Raw genomic sequence first — 24073 nt, forward strand, 5'->3', positions numbered from 1 at the left:
GCTCTGAATGCAGAATGGCTCTACTGGGAACAACGGAGAAATCAATTAAATTACATTACATTACATTATACTGCACAGAAAGAACAGAGAATTTGGGATGCTACGTTTAAATTAAGCAAGTCCTCCTACTTCTAAAGTAGATAATAATCAGTGTGTTTTACATTTTAACAATGTACAAAGTACAACTTTAGTCAATCAGTTTGCTAATGTCTTTTTTCCCCTTTATTTTCTCATCTCAGTTTTACAAGGAGCTCTTCAGTAACACCTTTGCTGTGTTTATGACTTATAAGTGCTTCAAAAGGAACTTACATTCCGTCCTGGCGAGTGATTGTATATCCATAGTCTGGATAGTGTAGGAAGGAAACGTTGACTCCAATGAGTGGTGTTCCATCAGCAGTTAATACTTGGCCTCTTATGACAGATGCAAGACTATGAAAAAGATGCAGGGTCAAATTACAGGTTTGGGTGTTTTTGTTCTTTCTGAACAAAAGCTAGTGAGTGAACATGCACACATCCACCCTTACCCACCCACCCCTCTCCACATGCTATCAACTATCATTTAAAAAACATTCCTCAGACTCTAACCCTTTTGCAAGTTCACATAATTTACACTGTATAAACAAATGCCTTAGAATCTGCAGATAATAATTTTGTTTCAGTATTGTTGATTTTACTTTGGTTTATTTTGACTGTACTGAGTTACTAAGACCAGAAATTAACTGAAGAATTTTAAGAACTTATAAACTCTGTATGTTCTCACTATAAGTCATATTTTTGGCAGACTCGTAAAGAAAAATGTACTTTTCAATTAGTATCAAAGCAATCTGTAAAACTGCAGGGACTATGAAGTAGAAAATTTAAAAGAGCAATAAGGAACATTGGTGCAACAACTTTTAATCAACTGCTGTGCCCAAACACATTAATGCTGTTAAATTACTGCAAACGCAGTAGTTCTAGTGTAAATCATCTTCTTTCACTCAGTGAGATCCCAGACACCTGCTTCCTGTTACTGGCTTATTTTCAGGTCATTACTGCTTCATAGAGCACCAGTCAAATAGTTTATGCAATTATACTGTCGTGCACTTAACGGTTCTATTACATTAATTCATAATTTATATTATTTAGTGAGCTCAGTTTAAAAAGTGCAGCTTTGCTTTTCCTTCTGAAGTGTTTTCATTGCTTTGATATATTTCCAACTGTGCTAGCCCAAATCAACTGGTTAAATAAAGATTTATTTAATCATTAATGAAGTGCCCTGTTAGAATACAGATACTAAGCATGGCAAGTACCTTGTGTAACCTAATGGCACTGGTAAATTTTGCAGGAAATGAGACAAAACAAGCAATTTGATTTATTAAGAGAAAAGGTCTTTGCTCAAAATCCACACCAGAAATTCATGGTCATAGCGGATCTTCTTCTCACGTGGATCTCACACTTTCCAGTTTCTTCTGTGCTCCTGAGTACAGGAGGAGTCAGGCTCACCTCTTATTAAAAGGGCTTTCCCCAGGTATGACATGGGTGCTGTCAGCTCCAATGAGGAAACTGATCCGGTCATAGAACGCTTTGGCAGCTTGCTGAGATGGCGACTGCTGGCTTTGGCTGATGATATCTTGGGGATCAGGCAGTCCACGACAGTAAGGCTGGTTTTGGCAAGAACTCTGCAAACAGCAGTCAGGATCCATACAGTCAACTAGCCCATCTGTTGGCAGAAAGTCACACAAATGAACAAACTCTTCCTCCTGCCCCTATGCATTGGAATGAGCCAGCCAGCAGGGAGATGAAAAAATTATGTAGTATGAAAGAATACTCATAATTAAGATTTTAATGAATCCGCTTTCAATTAAAGAAAGAGACTTTGTTTCTACTGAGTTCTTAAACTCCCATGGAAATCCATGCAAGCAAAATATACTCAGTATCACATAAAAATGAACTTTTTTATTAAATGCTTTTCTAAAGACATGTTGAACAAACCAGAAAATGAAGGCACTCAGGCTCTGCATACACTGTTAGCTTATAAATATTAAACATTTTAGGTGGGCCTAATTAGCTTCTTTGTGAGGTTATTTGACTTGCTAGAGAAAAGAAGTAACTCCCACTCTGCTGTTTTCCTCAAGTTTTTTAAGCAATATCTATGCTGCAAGTAGCTTTAAATATTTCACAACATGTATCAAGGTGGATTTCTTTATACCTTGGCAAAAAGATTTTGCTGGTAGTGTCAAGGCAATTTACACAATTTTTTTACATGAAAATGTATGAGAGAACAAAATCTGTATTTAAAATTCAGATTTTATTCTGAATAAACTGATGGAAGATGCTGGCCAGTATAAACAAGATTTAAACACATGGGTGCTTTTATGCTTCTGTGCTGAAATATTCCCATATGCAGAACATTAGATCTGTCACATCACTGGAAATCTAATTTGATCAAAGATTAAAATCAAGATCAAATTGATAACTACTAATTTGCTGTAAGTAAAGTCATAAGGAAAATGAGCCTGGAAATGTCGGCTACAGAAAATTTCTAGATGAATGTAATCTGGTATCACAGAGCTGATAATTGTTTCCCCAAAAGAACAGCAAGACTGAAATAGCTCAAACATTTTATTATTCCATTTAGATTAGACAGGGAGCTTGCTTGCTGCACTGAACTGAAAAACATACCAATGTAGCACTCGGAGGAAACCCATGACTGCTTATCTCACAAAAGAATCTCCCTTTAGAGTAAAACTTCTTTCTGAAGGGAAAAATATTATCCATTTTTGTTCAAACATATGGTGAAAGAGTGTAAGTAAACAGAGGTCTTCTAAAGGTATTCTTCTAAGTATTGCTGTGCTATGTGGATCAGTTAGACTGGCAAAATAGTAAAGGAGTGGGATTTCTATTCTGTTCTTGCACATCTAAAATGCTTATTTAACTTTCCTGACTTTGAAATCAATTCAAGGAAAATAAAAGGGCTGAAAAAAGCACAATTAAGTATATCAAAGTTAAAACTTTTTTAAGAGATAAGAGAGAACATTGATTTTTCCTGGGATGAGCATATGCCAGAGGGTCACATTGCCATACAGACAGACACTGACAGGCTGGAAAAATGGGCTGACAGGAACCACATGAAGTTTCCACAATGAGAAGTGCAAAGTCCTGCACCTGAGGAAGAACAACCTCCTGCAATGTAACAGCTTTGTGGAGAAGACCTTGGAAGTCCTGATGGACACAAAACTAACATGAGCCAACAACACATCCTTGCAGCAAAGAAGGTGCCAATACCATGCTGGGCTGCATTAGGAGCACACAGCTCTAGCTTTCTGGTACAAGAGACCAGACATACCAGAGAAAGCTCAGTGAAGGGCCATGAAGACTGTAAAGGGCTTGACACATCTCTCCTATATGAAAAGGCTGAGGGAGTTGAGGGCCTAGAGAAGAGAAAGCTCAGGGGGCATCTCATCAACGTGTACAGATACCTGATGGAAGGGTGTAAGACAGTCACCTTCCAGTGGTGCCCAGCAGGAAGGAAGAGGCAGTGGGCACAAACTGGAACATAGGAAATTTAGTCTAAACAGCAGAAAAACATTTTATACTGTTAAAGTGGCTGGATACTGTAAAAATTGCTCAGGGAAGTTGTGAAGTCTTCATCCTTGGAGACATTCAAAACCAAACTGGGTACATACCCGAGCAATCTGCTCTAGATAATCTGGCTTTGAGCAGGGGGTGGGACTGGATGCTTTCCAGAGGCCTTTCCAACCTCAAATAGGCTGTGACTCTTGTGATTTTCTAGTCTCATTCTTGCAAAATATAAAACCCTTTCCTAGCTGAAGTACTGACCTCCCTTGTTGTCAAAGCTGGGGGTACTGATGGTTAAAAGAATATTTTTAAGGTGTTATTTATCTGAATGGTCCCCCATGCAATATCTGGTGCAATTGCCAAAAAAATGCTCAAATTTCTCCATTCATCTTTGTTAGTTTATAAAAAGCAAATGTACATCTGGAGTATAGTCTGCAGGTCATAAAACTGCATGAGATTGACACCTTCTGAACTAATCAGCTGGAAATGCATTTTTACAAGCCTCTCCACTAACATCAATCAGAGAAAGAATCTCATTTTCACCAGCCAAGATACAGGGATATGCTGTTTGTTATTTTCCTGAGGAGTTTATCAGTAACTTGCCCAGGCGAGTGACGGATGGTTATGAATCTGGCTCCTTATAACTTGAGAAAACATTTTTCATTCTTTCTTTGTACTTATGTGACTAGAGCTATCTAGTACCACTAAGTCAAGTACTCTTTTGCACAGTGCCAGAAAGAGTAAAATTTCCTTTCTGAAATGGCTCTGCAAAATTATTGATGGATTTGGTTTAGCCTGAAAAATATGAGACTTAGCTCAACAGTGCCTTGTCAGTTATATCACTCAAACATGACAGTGAAATTATAAAGAAAATAGAAACTCCTACAGGCAGCTGGACAGTCATTATCAGTCTCAGAAGGCTATTTATATTTTTTTGTTCTAGATGTAAGTGGTCCTATATATACAAAAAATGTAATGACTATGTTATTGTTTTCTCCTTCAAAAGATAAAATCAAGCTGTAAAAATCTTGACTAATGTTACTTTTTCCTTTGTTACAAAATGCACTGAATTGCAGTGGAGCATGGGCTGCTCACAGAAGTGCTTATTTGGAGAGATTCATAAAACCATCAAAACTTCTCTTGTGAGATCCCACCCGGAGTCCCCATCCAGCTCTGGGGCCCCAGTGTAAGAAGGACATGGACCTGTTAAAGTGAGTCGAGAGGAGGCCAGGAAGATGACAGGACTGGAACACCTTTCCTATGATGACAGGCTCAGCAAATTGGGGTTGTTCAATCTGAAGAAGAGAAACTCCAAGGAGACCTTGGCATCCTCCAAATACCAGAAGAGAGCCTGCAAGACCTGGAGAGGGACTTTCAACAAGGGCAGATAGTGTTGGGACAAGGATGAATGGCTTTAAACTGAAAGAGGGCAGGTTTAGATTAGGAAGAAATAATAATTTTGAGGGAGGTGAGGCACTGAACAGGTTGCCCAGAGATGTTGTGGATTCACCATCCCTGGCAGTATTTAATAGCAGGTTGGATGGTGTTTTGAGCAACCTGGTGTAGTGGAAAGCATCCCTGCTCAAGGCAGGGGGATTGGAACAAGATGATCTTTAAAGGTCACTTTCAACTCAACCCGAGCTTTCTTTTCTCCAGGCTCTGTGATTAAATGAAAGAAGTCAAGATAGAGGGTCCCCACAATGCATGTTTGAAAAATAAGATCAGTGGGACTGCTTGTTTTTGAATTGAATAAAACTGCTGGAAGGAAGACAAAGTAAGTCCTGGGCAAAAGATCTGCCAGTGTCAAGGGGAGATGATAGCCAAAGACCTAGATAAATCCCATTCTTGGTAAAGAAGTTGATTATATATTTAGGGAACAAAAGTCTCCATAGAGTGAAATTCAATGCCTACATAGGAAGAATACAGTTTTGGAACTATGATGCTGGCCATTCCACCAGGACAGTTTTAGTGACTGGCAAACTAAGGCAAGAGACAGGACAGAAAACTTTATAAACAAATATCAGTTATCCTTACATACCTTTTGCAACAGGCTATAATGAATGGACTCAATCAGACATCAAAATGACTCCTTGTAGGAACAGCTGATCAGAAAAGCACAAACAGCCCTTGATTTATTTCTAAAGAGTGTGCAAGGACCTTGCTCAATGTTACTATTGCAGTACCTCTACAAGCATACCTATAGTATACTGAAATTCAGCTTTACTGTTGAATGAAGAAGTCTAAAATAAGAAATGTGGGGCTCCAAATGAATTCTCACTCCAGAAAGAAATCTTGGAGCCACTGTGGATAAATCCCATGATATATATGAATCCAGGATTCACCAGCTACCACAGATGCAATCAAAAAGCTGAAGAATAATGGGAAGTGTCAGAGCATAAGTCAGAGAACACAGGAATGCCACTGAATCACTCCTAGTTCAAGTAGATACTTCCTGCAATTTCCTTAGCTTGGGTTATCTTTGCACTTAACAACTCTTCTGATATTCAAAACATTCTGTGGCAGTAATTCCTCACTTTAATTAGCAGCCTGTTAGCATACAAAGGAAAATGTAAGTTCACATCTACCCTATTAAAATGTTTTGCTAAGCAACAGCTATTAGCCACTATCAGAGAAGAGGCCTTGGTTTAGACAATCTTTTGGCTGAATTTGAACTATCCTGGTTTGCCAGGAACAAGCTGTCCTGGACTATGCAAGTAATTAAAAAACCACACTAGTGCTAAGTATGCTTTGCTTTATTAGTATTTATTTTTATTAATTAGTATTAGTATTTATCAGTATTTTATTTTTTATTGCTTTATCAGTATTTATTTTCATTTCAGCAAAGAAAGAATATTAATGATCCCTTAAATCTTGCTCACAGAAACCTGTAACTACTCTAAATAATTGGACAGGAGCTAATAAAAAGCAAACTTAAAACTTAACTAAGGAATCTGTTCAATAAGGACCCATCTAAACTAAAGAGTAAACAGTGACTCTTCCTGTTTCTTATTCTTCCTACAGTGGTAAAGCATGGCCTACCTTGTTCACGTATAATAGTAACACTTTTTTTCCCCAAGAAGTTAGGCTTATTCCACCCACAGACAGCTCTGAGTTCCCTCTCCTCACAAAGTCACTAGGAGTTTAATTCAGACTAAGATCTGCTTGATGCATACACTTTCTTTGTGGGCTGTTAAAATGCAAAGAAAAATCTAGTCAAACATAGGGGAAAATAAAGAGTGAGCCTTAATGAGAACGGAAATAATTTCCAAGACTCTGAAAAATCTGCATTGAAAGGAAGATAAGTAATAATCTTCCCATCATATGTCAATAGTATCTAGAAGGGAAAATACTCAGGGATGCCTTGATGCCATTAGGATTTCCTATGGAGAATACTCCCATTGGGATCCTTAGGATGCTTATGTTCACAGAATTTGAATAATGAGTCCCAGAAAGAGCTAAGAATCAAAGGAACAGCAGACACTTTTATTAAAGAACTGTGCTCATATTAATATATGAAATATATTCTACCCAGTGTAGGATAAAGCATAAACACTAACCACAGCATATCAAACAGACAAGAACTGAGATAACTTTAATTATATAACCACTGAGCCTAGTGAGATGTAGATCACACTACCTGCAGTCATACTATAAATTCAGCACAAGTGCTCAGATAACCTAATCTCCCACGATAAACAAATACAGCAGAAGAATACTTCTGCCATTCCCTGTAGCTGTCAGAAATTTTAATGGCTTGCTTGGAGATTAGTGGATTGATTGCAAGAAAGGGAAGTAATACTACTTCTCTTTCCAGGCAGCTTACAAAGGAGACTTTCTTACCCTAAATTAAAATAAGAGAAATGCCATGAAAAATAGCATTATACAGGCCAATCACAGCAAAATAAATGCTTGGCCAACCCCTTCCTCATGCATAGCTGCATAATGATGTCCATAAAGGCAATATGAAAAAAGGAAATGAAAAAGAGAAAAAAACCACCAAAATATCAGCATTAGTTATTTTTCCCCAAAATAATTCTTTCTTCTTTAAGCCATCCTATCAGATTGTTCTGCTCCAATTCCTTGTTCCTTTTCCCCACAAAAAGCTATTATTGTTTTCAGTCTGAAGGAGCAAATTCTTTTCTCTTATTCTATTTACATGCATTCCTGTTCACTTTGTCCTTCTTCCTCCTACTGCTCCATTACCTGTTCCTGACTCTTGCTGTCATATGTCACATCCTTGTATGGTCTTTAACATTTACTGAATCTGTTTTAGCCTACTATTGGGCTTTTCATGTCTTTTCCTGTTTTTCCCCCCTACATAATATATTTTTTTCTTTAAGTTGTTTATGCTTCTATCTAGTTTCTTCTCCTCCTCACTGTGTCTCTTCATGTTTGCTCATTTCTTTTTTTCCTTATCTTGTAATTCCTTGGCCCACTTGAACTTAATTCCCCAAACAAGCACATTTCTACTGGAGTCTGGATCAGACTTTTTAGGCCCCTAAGTATGGAAAACTGCCTCAAAATATATAATATATGATGGAGAATGGTGACAAGTCAAATGATGTGTACAGTAATAAACAGGAGCACAGTTTTAACCGTGTTACTTATTTTCCTCAGGAAGTAAATGCTGCTGTTATTTATAGTTTGTGATGTCTAAGATCCCAGCTGCAGTAGGGATATGAGAGCAAAGAGTCAACCAGTAATTGCAGAGGAAAGGCACATTCTGAAACGGAAAGACAAAGCCCCAGATGACTTTATCATCATCCAGAGGCCCTAATGGAGTTTTTATCTCTTCTCTGAATCTGAAGGTGTTAAGCAAAAAGAATTGATGAGAGAAGGGGAAGAAAGACAGACAATAAAAGCATTATGCTGATCTAATATTGGACTGCATTCACATTTAATCTTGTTTCTTTTTTTTTTCCTAATGTCATTCTGGAATCATGCTAAGTCACAGCCCCTCTAGCTTTCCTAGACTACAACAATAACATTAGATTGATTCCTTAGGTTAGCAGTCCTGCCTGCATCTTGCTGCAGATTGTTACCTGTCACCTGAATGACAGACTGTGGGGAAAAAAAAAAACAAAAAAAGAAAAGGCTACTAGGAGTGTCCTGTCAGTTATGTGAGCATTCAAAGGCTATAGAGAGATAAGATCTCTGTAGGCTGGGCAACCAATTGTTTCCAGCAATTGCAGCATAGTTCAAAATGTGAGCTCCCAATTCGGCCTCTTCTCTTGGGACAATTTCCTTGTGAGATCACTGAAAATTTGAATTCCTTCTTTTTTTTTTTTTCCCCTCTACAACAATTCACTGAGTCGAAACAATGATTTTTTCCATTACAAAAGAACACTGCATGGAAACAAAGGTGACACTATCTTTTTCTAAGTACACATCTCACCTGTCACATGCAGCTTGTAAGGCTCTGCTGATATGCCATAAAGAAGCACTGAAGACCATGGCATATCCTTACAGAGCTAAGAGCCAGTCAAATGTGTGCACCGTTCTCATGGCAGTGTTAATCACCTGACTGAAAATTCTCTGTTCCTCAACATGCTCTCCCAGAGCTGAAGATCCAGTTGCTGTCTCTTACCTCCTTCGTTGTCCTTACTGTCAGTGCAGAGAGTTTCCATGGCTACATCACAACCTGCTCCCCTCCATCCTGGCTGGCAGACACAGTGCCAGCCATTTTGGTCCAGTGTGCATCTCCCATTGCTGTTGCACAAACCAGGGCAGCCCTCTGTTGAAACAGACAAAGAAAAAGCACAAATGATTTAAATATTGCAATACTATAAAAAGAAAATAAAAATACAAACAAGGGACACTTATTGGAAACAGGCCTTAAGAACAGCACAAATACTGTAATTGCACATGGAGTGGAACAGCAACATTACCTGGGGAACGTAATTCTTAACAAAGTGGCATCTTTGATTGGCCTGACACTTGAGACACCACTTACCTGTACAGGCAGGAAATAAATGCACCAATCCTCTAAATACCTGCAGGCCAGACAAAATTAAGTTTGGTTTTTTAATTTTTTTTTTCAAAGTAACAAGAGATGAGTGCATAGTGCAAATCCAGCTGTGTAAAATGATACATTTTTCTGTGCTCATAGAATAGATCATTATTTGCTCTATGCAATAATGATTAATTACTGGCAGAAATGATTAAACTCCCTGTTACTATGAACAAATCCCTCCAAATTCTTAAGCAGGAAAATGAGTATGATTTTAGGCAAGTAATAAAAGAGAAGGTTAACTTTATCTGGTCTCAGAGTTGCCGTGTATTCATGTGAAATTACAGTGCGTTAAATAATTGCACAAAGTATAGGCCAGTTTTAATGACTATACTTTATGCCAAAAATACATTCCTTTTCACAGAATAAGCAAAGCCCAGGAATAGTGAAGCAGCTTAGCATCTATTCTAACAAACATTAGGATTCAGGCTGCATACGGATGGGACAGGACCAACAGGATTTCCAACTCAATGTAATAGCTGTGCGTATTTGATTACTTAGGACGGACAAAATGAAATACCATAAGGACCACAATAAACAATAGACTGAACAAAAACACGGTAGTGACGTGCTTCAAGACAGATAGCAGAGTGATTTTTTGTGACAATCTCCCTAAGGCTTTTGTGCTGTTACCTTTATATCCTATCTTGTCTGCTTTTATGGCCAAGGAGGGAAAATTTGGGAAACAATTAACATAATTTAATATATCCAAAATCGATAATTGTTTTCAGTCTAACATTGCATTAAAAAATAAACAGTATCTGTCACTTCCTAGTGATGAAATCTGGCATGCAGCCAACATGATCTGTATGAGGATGACAACGCTATAAATATGTAGAATTTGGTGTTCCTTATCTATGACTGTGATAAGATACTGACAGAAGCAAGTACAGATATGGCACTAACTATCTTATGAGAAGGTGGCTACAAATCAGATATTTCTGGACACAACAATTTTCTGTAAACTTTCATCCAAAAACCCTAAGTAACTGGGTACACAATTCTTCACTTTTTAGAACACTTATCTTTGTCAACTAACCTTCTTTTGGTTAAGCTTAGAGTGTTTTTTCAGAAGTAAGTTGCTTTTTTCTTCTAAAGAATTTCGGATTTACTGACTCCTTTCAACCTTACAGCTCCAAATTACAAACATACAGAAAAAAGTTATAAAGGGTGCTTAACTCTTGTCAAATCACTTGTAGAACACAGAGAATCAGTAAAACCTCTTGTGAGGAAGGAAGGGAATGCTACAGTTATGGATGCTGTGAAATTAGTCTTGCTACTTTTATTCTTTCAGACTGCAGCTGCTAATAGCATTTCTTAATGTACTGAGATATATTTTTTCCTTAGTATTTCTTCTGTTTGACTTATGGTAGACTTACATATATAACTGCAATACTGACAAAGCAATTTAGGAGTCAACTGGGTACACTCAAGACTTATTGTGTGAAAGCCTGGATATTGCCATCAATATTGCCATATTCTAACGAAAAAACACAAGGAATAAAGGAAAATACTCAGGGAAAGAGGGGTAGGAATATTTTAAACATTTTTCTAAAACAATTTTTCACCATAACTGAAGATAGAAGAATTTTTGTTGTTTCATGTTAGGCTTTTTCATCCTTGAACCTCTTAACTAAAAATGTTGCATAGACTATAAAAGATTTTTTCTAGACTCATACAAGATAAAAGTAACAATTTCCTATACATTTTCTACATTAAAATAATCAAAGGCTTAAAAGCCTTGGGAATTCTATTGATGTGTCAGTATATAAACACACACATCTCTATAATTAATCTGTTCTTTAGAACTAATGACATTCATTCTGTGACAAGAGTATCTCTTTGTTCTTTTCCCTAAAATTTAGTTTTGTAGGTAGAGGTCCAATGACAAAACTAACAAAAAAAGGGTTCCAAACAGCAAATGAATACTATCTTCAGTTATTGGTTCAGATTAAATCTAATACATGTATACAGTTTGTACATAATTCTATAATTACTGATAAAGTGTTACCATACAACAATAGGAAAATTTTGAGATGAGTTGAAAGCCATATGATTTATATTTATAATCCATGGAATGTATGTAAGAAAAGATTCTTTTGCCCAGACTAGTATGTTTTTAACTATATATTAATAGTAAAAAAACCAAACAACCATGTAGATAAAGGTATGTCAAAGAGCAAATATACAGTACCTTTCACTATCTTATCCAAATAGTGAGCTTGAGAATTAAAAAGAAAGAAAAAAAAACAGACAGACATTTCAGAAGTGTCACATGAAACAAGAATTGTTCAGAATTCACATGCAAATCAAGCAGGTGTGCCTGACATGAGAGGTCTTACATTACAAAATGAAAATGTATTTCAAGGCTTTTAAAAATTCAAGAAATTCTCTTTTCAGCAAACACTGTCATGAATCAATGAAACTGTTTTAGAGAGTAGGCCTGCAGAAGCAAAAGAGAAGCTGCATTTCTGAGACTACATTTTTTCTAAGTTCTCTTCACATGCTTTGATTTTCTATGTAACAAAAATATAATCAAAGCTAGTTAAAAAATTCAATTTTCAACACAACATAAGAGCAACTCCATAGCTTATGAGCTTTAAAACACTAACCATGTGGGAAGACTTTTGATTTGCAGGTTACTCATGACTGACAGCATAACCAGCACACTATCTTAATTCTCAATGGATTAACAAGATTTTTTAGGAAAATCTTTTTCTTCTGCCTCAATTCAGTCACAGTTATTCTTCTGAGCACACAAACCAAGTATGTAAAACAAGCTGTATTATAAATATGGGGTGGAAGAGGGTGTAGTGGGGTTAGTAGAGTGATGATCCATTTTATTTTGAAAAGCAGGTAAAAACTTAGGCTTTAGATGTACAAAAATAAATAACATGGTATGTACAAGAATAGCAAGACTTCTTTTTGTAAGTTATGACACTTAAGATTTCACAAAAGATTTGAGGAGGCAGATGGATGAATGGCATACAGAGCATAAGATGGATTTCAAGCAGCAGGGCCTACTTTTAATACATGAGACACAGCACAGATGGGTAACATATTCCCTCCTTCCTTCCAGGAAACAGACATCCACTGCAGTTGTGTGAAAGGGGTTAATGTCATATAGAAAAGCCACCAGGTCCATTGCAGGCTACCAAAGCCATCCACCCATGTCCAAGGAGATGGGAGACTACAGACCACTGCAGAGGGGACATGCCAAGCTGAGCAGGAACTCTGGATTCAATCCCCTGGTTTTGCTGGGAAAAAGGTCTCTCAACACAGCCCTCACAGCCTCTCTCTCTTTTAAAATCTGACTTTCCTAAATCCCTAATGGATGAAGGCCCTGTCTGGCAAGTTCCCTGTCATTGCTAGGATCCCTTTGGATGGATAACAAAGGCATTTCCAGCTACAGCCTTTCCCCCAGTTTGGATGAACAGAAAAAAGGCTGCTCTAACCTCCAGTGAGGGAGACAATACATATCAGGAAGCACAGTCATTGCTATATCTAAGAGGAGGAAATTTTCTAGGTCCTTTTTCTTGAAGAAAGTGTCAGCTGTCCACTACACAATTTTTTTGGGTGTTTTTTTTTTTCCCCCTATAATGGTAAGGTCAATGCAAGACACAGTATGATGAAAACATCAATTAGAGAACATTTAAAGCAGCAGCAACAAACTAGGCAGCTTTTCACATTAGCCACAAATAAAAAGAAAAATGATACAGCTACATTTTAGGGTGGATCAAATTCTTCTCTTACTCATCCAGCATCATTCTCCTTGCTTCTATACAGCTTAAAACACAGTGCAATATGTGTGGAGGAAAAAAATCAAGCTTCATTTCATAAAATGAAAGCAATCAGGTCTGTCTGGGGAATTAATCTGTCCACCAGTAAAACATTAAATGCTTCTACAAGTGTAAGGATAGGTAACAGAAGATTAAAAAAACCTCCTAGGCAACTGAAAACAGTCCCTGCAATCCAAAGTCCCCATACACTATTTATTTTCAGAATCCAATCTTCATTAAAAAACTCCAAATGAACAAACAACAAGAAAACAACAACAACAACAAAAACCTCCCAAACCCAAGACAGATTAAAAAATACTCTTTTGAGATTTTTATCCAGCAGTCTCATAAGAAGTCAGCTCCCAACCACAAAACTGTAGTGCTCAGAGAGTAAGTTCTACCTTCCAGCATCCTTTTACTCACGGTCAGTTGACATTAGGGACAATGTTAGAAACTATTTTGGTTAATATGCAGCATTGTAGAAAAAACACAAAGCAGAAAATGAATGACCAAAAATTGTATAATTTTGCAGTGTAGTTTAACTAGCCATGCTGTCTTCCTTATCTTCACAGCACTGCAACTGAAAGAGGAATGAACCTGTGTAGAAATAAAAAACACAAGCCTTTTCCCTCCTCTGTATAGAGAATTCCAGGTGGGATTTGGAGCACTTCAGTAGGATGGAGCATCTCAGGAGGTACTCCTTGGCAAGGTATTTACACATCTGCCATGTAAAGGTTATCTTACATCCTTAAAAAATCCAACTACAGACCAGACAATATACCTACAAGAGTTTTTTTGCAGAGTTTAAGACTGTGCCATTTAATATCTTGATATTATATTCAGGAGTAGAAGGACTTCATATAACTCCAAGAGTAAAAAACGAAAAAACAAAAATGAAGATATAAGATTTGTACATTTTCTAGCCTACTCAAAGCCCAAGAAAAATCAAAGTGGCATTCAAAATTCATACAAAATAAAACAGAAATTATGCCATCGATGTGTGGGGGTATTTATATAAATATGTGGCAGATAAATGATTTTACAAAGAAACAGTAACAGTCAGGCAAATTCACACTTAACACAGCATATTTCTTAACCAGTCAGAACCCTGACTTTTTTTTAAAAAAATTATTTAATGACTCCCATTATCAGAGATGTAAGTCCGTGTCTTCCTTATTCATATACTATTTCCTCCAGGTATGACAGAATAGCCTAAGAATAAAAGTATGTATTAAATCCATTTATTCCAATCAGCTCCCATTTAAATCAGCATGAGTCATATACCCATTGATTTGATGTCCCTTAATTGGTCCTTATAACACTGGTTTATTCTGATTATTCTGTCATATGGGATTACAATGCTGACATGCTTCTAAATACTGTATAGTGAATTTATATCTCTATTGGTTTAAATCATTATCCTCCATCAGACATCTTCACCCATCATAATCTTTGTAATCTGTACACTAATCTGTACACTAGACTGCAACATGCCCCATGTTTTTGTAATGTATATATAGGCCTATATATATAGTGTCAATTCAATAGCTCAAGAGTCATAAATTACTTTACTGTAAGAGTAGATTTAACCTCATAGCACCACCAGACATGAAGCAAAACCGTAAATGAACGTGGCCAACACCATATTGACCTAGATCAGCCTAAATAATTTTTTTTAAAAGTGTTTTTTTACTTTTGCAAGTGTGAGTGAAACTCTTGCCTCCTCTCCACTAATAGAATCAGCTTTCTCCCTTCCTTACTGCATTACAGCCTCTTTCCTCTAAAAGAAAACAGAGGGAGAAAATAGAACCAAAAGGGGGATGGGGTGTGTGGAAGAAAAGAATCAAAGCCAGGAAGAGAAGAAAGGAGACATGATGAAGAAAGAATTTCAGTATTGGCAACAATGTACAGTGCTGTTCTGCTTCTCAGGGAGCAAGCTCTGCTTTGCTTCCTTCCTCATCTTCCACAACTCCTTATTGCAATTCCCATTCCCTGGTGAATGACTGCAGAAGTATCTTTGCTGCTCACACAAACTTCAGTGCTCTCAGATACCCATCCTCTGCAGGAATGTGTGAATGACATAACTTGCATCAGTCACATTTACACTTCTACATAACCTTGCACCAAGTGTCATACAGTGAGACAGCAGGTTTTTCTTGGAATAAAAACTGACCATCAGCAAACCACACTATGTTTCACCATATTGTTTCCCTTAAGCTTTCCACACATGTATCTGTTTAGAGGTAGAAAGTTTTAATATCTTCACTTATTTTCATTAATTTTTAGTATTTGTATAAACTTTGCTTACAATCCATACACCAAAACCCCTGAACACATAGAAGAATACCATGCCAGTGGCCATGTTAAGCATGCAAAATTTAGGCAATGATGGGTTTATGGCTATCTGTATAACTTTCATACACTTCTTCCATCGTGAATGTGCACAGCTCACAGTCCTCATTCAGCACTCATTCTCCCACAAACAACAAACAGCTGATGCCCTAGTAGCAGGCACACTATGCTAACCTTAACAAAGAAGCAACAGTTCTCTTTCAGACTTTCCTATCACTTTACTCCTCACAATTATTTATATCCTCATACTACTGGTATGAAGAGAATACATTCTTACCTCATTCTACCACAAACTAAAGCATAGAAACAAGAGTGAGAAATCTCCATCCACTTGGTGACAAGCACCTATGATGTGATTTTCTCGAATACTTAGAATTATAAAGTATTTCATACATGAACCAACATTTTGAGCAGCTCACACTTGTGCAAATCCTGCTCCCAGAAGGTGAAGAATAGTCAGAGAGCACTTCTTTAAAGTCTGTATTTGTGAACAACTAACAGAAAATGCATGTTAGAATCAAGGTGGAATCCAGGTCTTCAAAATCGTCCTTAACCAGTTCATCCTGTGCACTGGACTTCTTATGAGCCTTACTTACCCCCTGTAAAGCCCAGCAGTAGCAGGGGATGAGGCACCCACTTTATCAGTCGTTTCACAGGCACTTGCCAGCAGATGAGAAAACTTACTGGAAGCTTTAGGGAGAATGTAGTTTGTAAACAAGTTTTTGTGCTTGTTTTGGGGGAACTGATATAAAACTCAGAGCTGACAGCTGTGGTCTCACTTCTCTAATCTACTCAAGACTCAGTCTATGGTGGTTTACTCCTCCTGATGTGGATACCAAATCACCCTTATTTCCTCTCATTTCCACCCAGCCATAGTTTAACTATTTTGACAATTAAACCACCTTTTGAACATAAAATGCCAAATAACTCTTGCAATATTTAAACCCAGCATTTCTTATCCTACCCACAGCAGACCTAGGGAACAGCATACTGATTCCTTTGGGCAACTGTTTTCTCTCCTAAAGAATGACTAAAAAAAGCATCCATATGCAAATTCTGAGGAGCTCCATGCCTCTACCAAAAAACTTACAGAAGTCCAGAATTCACAAAATTTTAAAGCTACTGTTGTAGCCTGTCTTCAGAAAGGTTTGCTCGTGTCAAATTCAGCATCTCCTACAGTGTTGTCTGCCTGGCAAACTGCTTCCTAACTTGGATTTGTGTAGCTGATTATTCTTAAGCACAGAAGCCAGCATTTGTTGAATTGCACCTTATTTTTCTCATAGTCTGTGCTATTTGTTAAAGTCATTTTAAATTCTTGTCCTGTCTTCCAAAGTGCTTGGGGGCAGCAGGCTTTGGTATCATTTGCAAATGTAATTCTTTCTATTCATCACTGAACAGTACTGAAAGCACATGTTCTTCCACTGTAAGCAGCTCATAGTCGTCATCCATTCTCTGAGTTTGTAAGAACCTTGTCTTAGACATGCCATATGTTCAGAGCATTGCTGCCAATAGAGGAGGATTACAAACACTCTTCCCTTTTGATACTTTTTTACTCCTAAATTTCCCTTTGCCCTTCTTGTAAAGGAGGGCACACGGGTGGAATTATAGTTTCACACAATTTTATTTCTTTTCCTCTTTACACAGGCCAAAACACTTTCGTCACCCTGAACTCAAACCTTCTTAATCACTTATGCATTTAAAATATTTGTAGAGGGACCTGACTTCACTGCAATTTATCCTTTGCCAAAATTGCAACTGTTCTTTGCAGTAATCATTTATGGGATTTATATACAAAGGAACATAAGCCCATTATCCTTTGGACTTTTTGTTCTGGAGACCATCCCAATTTTACTGTAAAGTGAGATTTTGAATCATTATCACTGGAAAGCTACATATGTATTAGGAAAAAAGCTTGAGTTACTTTTAAGGATGTAGTAGAGATAGGAAATTTGGGAATAGTGGTAAGATCATGAGCAGTGTTGTTTCCTATTTAGTATTAGTTTAGCTGGAAGAGGATTTAGAAGGAAGTGTATATGCCATTAAGGAGTTAAAACTATCCCACACGTACAGGCTGAAAAAGTTCAGATGCCCATTTGAATCAACAAACTTGTGAAGACCTGCCTCAGATACAGGTAAAAACCTGACACATTAAGAACTGCATGAAAGATAAATTTAGCTTGAAAGCACATTAGAGCATAGATCAGGATAGGAAGCATTATTGTTTCCATCTTTCTTCCTGACTGAAAGTATTTATGGAATGTGGTCTGAGCAGATTGCAACAATACAACACACAAAAGCACTTACTCTCTGGCCACTTCAGCTCAAATCAGCTTCCCAACATGCTTTAAAATTCTTCACATCTCAGAGGATTCTGCTGCTTTCTGAAAATGTGCCTAACTTGAACTTCACATGTGGTCCTCATTTAAATGCAAATTAACCGATTAGCAATTTAAAGTATGCTAACAGTTAATTTGTATTTGAGATACTTGGTCCTGAAATGTGTTAAGGCCTGACCAATAACTCACTTTTTTTTCACAGTTCCAAAAATGCATGCTCTATCTTAAGTTCACCTGGTAATTGAGTATTTTTATGGTTACCAAATGTACAAATATTTGGCATATTCAAAGCTTGCCTGGGAAATTAATAACATGTCCTTTAGGCACAGGAAATATAAAGCCCAAAATTGTTCTAATTTTCATGAAACCTTGTTAAACTGTGATTATCAGTCCTCTGGATGCCAAGAAAGTCATCATCTTTTCCTTGTAGGCTTTTTGCACTAAAGGTATAGGTATAAATATTGTTGTTAAATTCCAACTGCAAAGCAGTCAGGTGTTTTGACACTCGGGTTCCACTCACATTACTGTGGTGAACTAATTGATATTTGGTATAATTAGTTTTGAATATTTGATTGATTTTATCTGATGAAAACTGTTTGAATATCAAAGGTCATACCTTAATTCAGATACAATCTTATTTTTAAGATGAAACTTGTATTCAGGTATGATTCCACAAACCCATAACTAATGAAAAACATAAATTCAGGAATTTTGATAATTACAGAATATATTCATACAGAAGTAATTACTAAAGTTTGAGGGACAAAAGATTTCAGAAGAATCTTAAAATTTATGAAAAATTCCTGCGCATACATTAAGGTACAATAAATATGCAACACACTAAACCACTCTGATATGTGAATATTGTCAGGAATTTAAAACTTCCAAGAAAAGTGAGCTATGCTTGGTAATTAGCATCAATACTGAAATGATGGTGGGCATCATAACACTGGTTATCTGTGCTGCAAATGTGCAAATGTAGAGAAGACAGATCAACTCCTCAAACTGGTTCCTGACTTACTCTGTCAAGCCCATGTGTCAAAAATGTATAGTGCAATGATATACAGCCATATCAAGTTTTCTATAAGCATTTAGTTTAATTAACTGAAGGAACACATTTGTCTTTACTTGCTCTCTGATCTTATAGAGACATAAAGTGTCATTTCCCTGCAGTCATATTTGAAATCTGTAGTATAAGGAGCCCTAAGCTAAACATGTGCTGAAGGGAACAGGTGCAGGCCACGTAGCTTACAGGAGGAGATTCTGTCTCAGCATTCCTCAACATTTGCTGTACTTCTGTGCTAATGCTGATCTGGTCACATGGAAAACCAGCAGCACACTGATGCCTTCGTGTTTGTCCCCAGTCAGAAAACCATTTTAATCAGTTACCAGAACAGTCTGTGCTAACGGAAACACAGTTATGGGAAAGTGCTCTAGACTTATTTTTTTTCATAATTCTGAATATCTAAACCAGATGACATTCCTGATTTTCTGGCTAAAATAGATGAAACTAGAAATTGCTTGCTGAGGAAAACTTATGCTTTCAGTTTGATTGATTTGAATGTCATGCTAAGAAAAAGGTTAAAATAAATAATTTGCTGTTCCTTGTTATATTTTTTTCTCAATTAAATTTTAGGGGAAATGATTAGAAAATTAGATGGCAGTTCTCACTGGAATGTAAACATAAGCTGCACACTTCTCAGTGAACCACTGCTGGCTTTGATTTTCAGTTCTGCACACCAGGTAAAGCAGCCTCATGCGGCACTCAAAAGTGGCATGGAAGTACCATGATGCTAACTTTAGCTCTCCTGAGGGATTAATGTGAATGCTTAATGACATTAATCCACATTTAGCTCATTTATGTTTAATGATATGCTTTCCATGCATACATATACAAATATTAATTTTGGATTGAAAGATAATCGTTCAACATGATAACAATTAAACAGCTGTAACCTGTCTTGTGTTAAGTAATGGAGCTGCAGGCAAGCTTTATAAACAGATGGTCTTATCCACCCATGCTTAATGTTAAAGACTTTTAAAAAAGAGGTGTTGACAATTCTGAACAAGTAGGCATAGTTTTAATGCAAATTGGCAAATTTGCAATTTAGATTGTGCTAAAACTAATTTAGTCTATAGGAAAAATTAGGCTGCATTGTAAAAGTGAGTTGTTACACAGCACATTAGATATTGCAGGCTCCCCACCAACATAATTATTTACTAATTTCATTCAGCTAACAGAGTTTAATGGAAAAGCAGCTGGAAAAGTATTCATATTTATGGGCTTCCTATGACAGTTACCTAATATACTCATGGTACATGACAGTTATATCACAAAAAATAATAGACTTTCTGAAATAATATCTGTTCCAATCTCACAAAACAACTGCTCAGACAGGAGAGGGTCACTGAACTCATTGCAAGCCAGGACAGGAAGGAAACAAAAATATACTTTAGCACAACTCTGTTATGAAAACTTAATTACTGAGCAAATTTTCATCCAGGCTATCACCTGGGCACCAGCTGTGCATCTGCTGTCTTGTATCCCATTGAGATGTAGGTTGAGCTTCAAAAAATAATATATGGAGCTCACCTCAGACCCATGAATGTTACTTGCAGACCAAATAAACAATTGACAGGTGATTTTCCATAGCTCTGCAGTGAACTGTTGATTTAACCCATTCTCATGGGGATACAGGAAATCGTAAAACATTACATTAAAACATGTTAGCCTGCTGTGACAGGACAAGGGGCAATGGTTATAAGGTAAAAGAGAGTAGATTCAAACTAGACTAAAGGAAAAAGTTTTGTTCAACAGGGTGGTGAAACACTGGAACAAGTTGCACAGAGAGGTTGTGAATGACCTACAAACATTCAAGGCCAGGCTGGATGAGGGCCTCAGCAAATGAGGCTCTAGCAAATCTAGCTGAAGATGATGCTGCTTACTGCAGGGGGAATTGACCTCTAAAGTTCCCTTCCAATCCAAACTATTCCATGACCCTATGATTTTATGACTACAGTTCTCCAGAGGGAAGAGACTATAAGCAATTCAGGTGCCTTACAGAGTTCAGTACTTGAAACATACATTGCCTATATTTAGTTCAAGCCTCTAGGATGCTAAACAATAGCACCAAGTTTTGAGTTTTGCTAATTCCTATTAGATTCATTCATCAGAATGCTGAGCATGAACTTATGTCTGAACATCTTTGATGTAAATATGTAGAAGTATGCATTCAGAGCAAAGGCAGTGGCTCACAGGTGTGGCTGACATCAGGTGTGGTATGGAAGTTGCACTGCCCTGTGCCAAAGACACATAATGGAACAGTGGGTATCAGCAACAGACATCAGGTTAACTGTGTGAGTCCAAACAATCTTGTCCACCTTACAATACACATTGATTCAAACAACTAGACCTCCCCTCCTCCCTGATTTATTTAGTCTATTCTTTTCTCTATCACAAATAAAAGTATATAAAATACATGTGCATATTATTTCTCTAATCCAGTCCTGTCATCTTCAGCCTTAGGGAAACCTTGATGTTTAATCCAGATAAGCAGATGTCTAAATTTTTTTTGGAACAAAAAAAGCAAACCTTTACAATCACCTACAATTTTTCTTCCCAACACCCTGAAGTATTGAAATAATAATAATACAAAATCAATGAAACAGGCATCTGGCAGTTTAGAGTAATTAGAATTTCCTCTGACTAAATTCCATTTAAATATTGTGAAGTATATGTAAAAATCGGCATAACTCATGAAGTAATCTAAGATTTAAATTATTAATTAGAGAGAAATACAAGTAAGGACTACCTTGCTTTAATAAGGAGAGAGGTTTGTTTTTTTCCTTCATTCTAGGTTTTAACACATGTCAACTTACAATACAAACTTAGTGGGATAACTGAAAATGAGACTGGACAGATAGTTATAATTTAAGAATACATAAAAATTGTTAGCTGAGGTACAAAACTTTTTTTTAAACCACTTTCAATAGCATTCATGCTTTACAAAAATACCATAAATTCTTTGATCAAATGAATTATGGATTCAGATGATTCAGAATATATCCCAGTTAGCGCCTCCGTGAGTAATGCATTTTGTACCTTCAGCCAGAGATCTGGAGGGCTATTCCTTCCCCAAAAAGTGAGTAAAGTGAATTGCCCTGTAGACCTACAGTTTCTTTGGAATATTCCTTTCTCAAAGAAGCTGTTAATTTTGGCTTTTGCACTTCATAGGGCTTCCAGCTAATAGCAACAAAGAAACACATTTGCATTTCTAAAATACTTCACAGTACTGCAGTTAAATGGTTAATGACTTTTTAGAAATAAGAAGGGTGCAATTGTTTATTTTTAGACATATAAGAGGGAGAGTGAGTAGGAGTCTTTCATACACATAACACAAATTATGCAAATATTCTTCTACTAAGTAGAGAGTTGTAAGTAGCATAAAATGCCTGGGTTACAAATGGAGGGTGACAATAAAAAAATTGGTTGGCATAGAGAAACATTCTGAAGTCCCTTGTGTTTTGAAATTTATTGCTCAGAAAGAGCTACTACCTGCTGTAGGGTAGATGAGAGAAAAGCAAATTGACTCTTCATCTGCCAAGCTAAGAAGGCAGCAATTTTTCCCCCACTAAGTTGCAATACTGTTGGAAATGAGCAATAAAATGACCTGGCTTCTCTGTAACGTGGGGCTCCTGAAGAAAACAGCTCTAAAAAAATAAATGTAACAGCAGGCTAAAGCCTGTAACCTCATTACTTGCCTTTGAGGCTGTAAGGGCAATATAAACAAATCAAACTATCTTTACAGCAGCAGCCACAAAGTAAACACCCATTTAAAGAATAAACAGGTGGGAAGACAGACCTGCTTGCCCAGTGTTGAGGAAAAACTCGTTTATGCTTAATATGTTGGAAAAATTGTTCAAGAGCAGTTCATCCGTGTATAACTACAACCCCTGAAACGCTGCCAAGGTCAGCAAGACCAACAGCAGAGTGATCTGCTGAGTAATTGCTCGTTGGCAAGTCAAAGCAGTCAAGGGAAAGGCTTTATCCTACTTCTAAATATTTATTTTCTTTTATTGTTCAGAAAGCAGTTCTCTCCCCACCTCTCTACTTTCTTTGTCAGCATGTTTTCTGGAAGCTCCTCAAAAATGTTAACCCTATCGATTCTCCCTGCAGATTCTGCAGATGCATCTTGATTACCTCTCCCTCATATGTTTGAGCAATTTCACAAGTAAATAACAAAACCCCCAGACCAACCAATCAACTTAGTTTTAAAAATCAATTGTGATTGCTGTAAAAAATAATTCTCAAGTCAATCTTATTACTTTCACACCTGACTCCCTTCTAAAACGAAAAACCTCATCTTCTGGGTGCAATAATGTGGGTATTAATTAACACAGCTCTAAGAGGCCCTTATTTCCCTGCCCTCAAAGCTCTTGTCACTGCTTCTTGCAACCACCAAGTACAGCACCACCACCTGCCCCTCAGCCATGGCTGTAAAATACCTGGGAGCACAGCTTGGGTTTTGCTATTTTTGAGATACTCATGTCCCTGTTATGGCTTAGCTGTGCTAACACATCCAGAGTTAAAGCCCTTTCAAAACCTTCATTGAAGTTAAAACATCTCCAGGCTCTTTTTAGCTTGTTGCAAAAGCAAATCATGCTACATTTACATCTATCAGATCCACTGCAGTTAGACTTACTGTCCTATCCTGTTGCTTCAGCTACATCACTTCTTTTAACCATCTCTCCTCCATCTATCCAAACACAGAATATGTGGGTTTTTTTACTTATTGGACTTTTGATTATTCAGATTATTCATTATTTCCTCATCACTCAGTGTTATGCTTGCCTTTGTCTGACCTGTGGCTACCTCTTTTGTTGCCAATTCAATCCACCTCAAAGTGCTTATCCATGATGCATCACATACTTGGGAGATGTGCCCCATAAATACTTCAGTCATGTGGTCAGTCCTGTCACAGCCTCTAATGGGCTCCATGCAATGCTCTTCACTCACCAAAGTACAAACCAGTCATCTC

General features: G+C 37.1%; 1 protein-coding gene across 3 annotated transcripts in view; it reads right to left on the bottom strand.

Annotated features, from left to right (window-relative positions):
• Window positions 1-24073, bottom strand: part of TENM3 (teneurin transmembrane protein 3) — a 960849-nt gene that overhangs the window by 54539 nt on the left and 882237 nt on the right. For 2 of the 3 annotated variants that reach the window (XM_079305926.1, XM_079305928.1), the window contains 4 exons: window positions 11763-11789; window positions 9146-9292; window positions 1483-1699; window positions 310-429 (listed from right to left, as the gene is read on the bottom strand). In XM_079305926.1, coding sequence (XP_079162052.1) covers window positions 310-429; window positions 1483-1699; window positions 9146-9292; window positions 11763-11789 — 511 coding nt within the window. The remainder of the gene's footprint in view (window positions 1-309; window positions 430-1482; window positions 1700-9145; window positions 9293-11762; window positions 11790-24073) is intronic. The other variant, XM_079305927.1, reaches the window with a different exon arrangement.

Source organism: Erithacus rubecula, assembly GCF_903797595.1.
Source record: "Erithacus rubecula genome assembly, chromosome: 5".
Classification (NCBI taxonomy): domain Eukaryota; kingdom Metazoa; phylum Chordata; class Aves; order Passeriformes; family Muscicapidae; genus Erithacus; species Erithacus rubecula.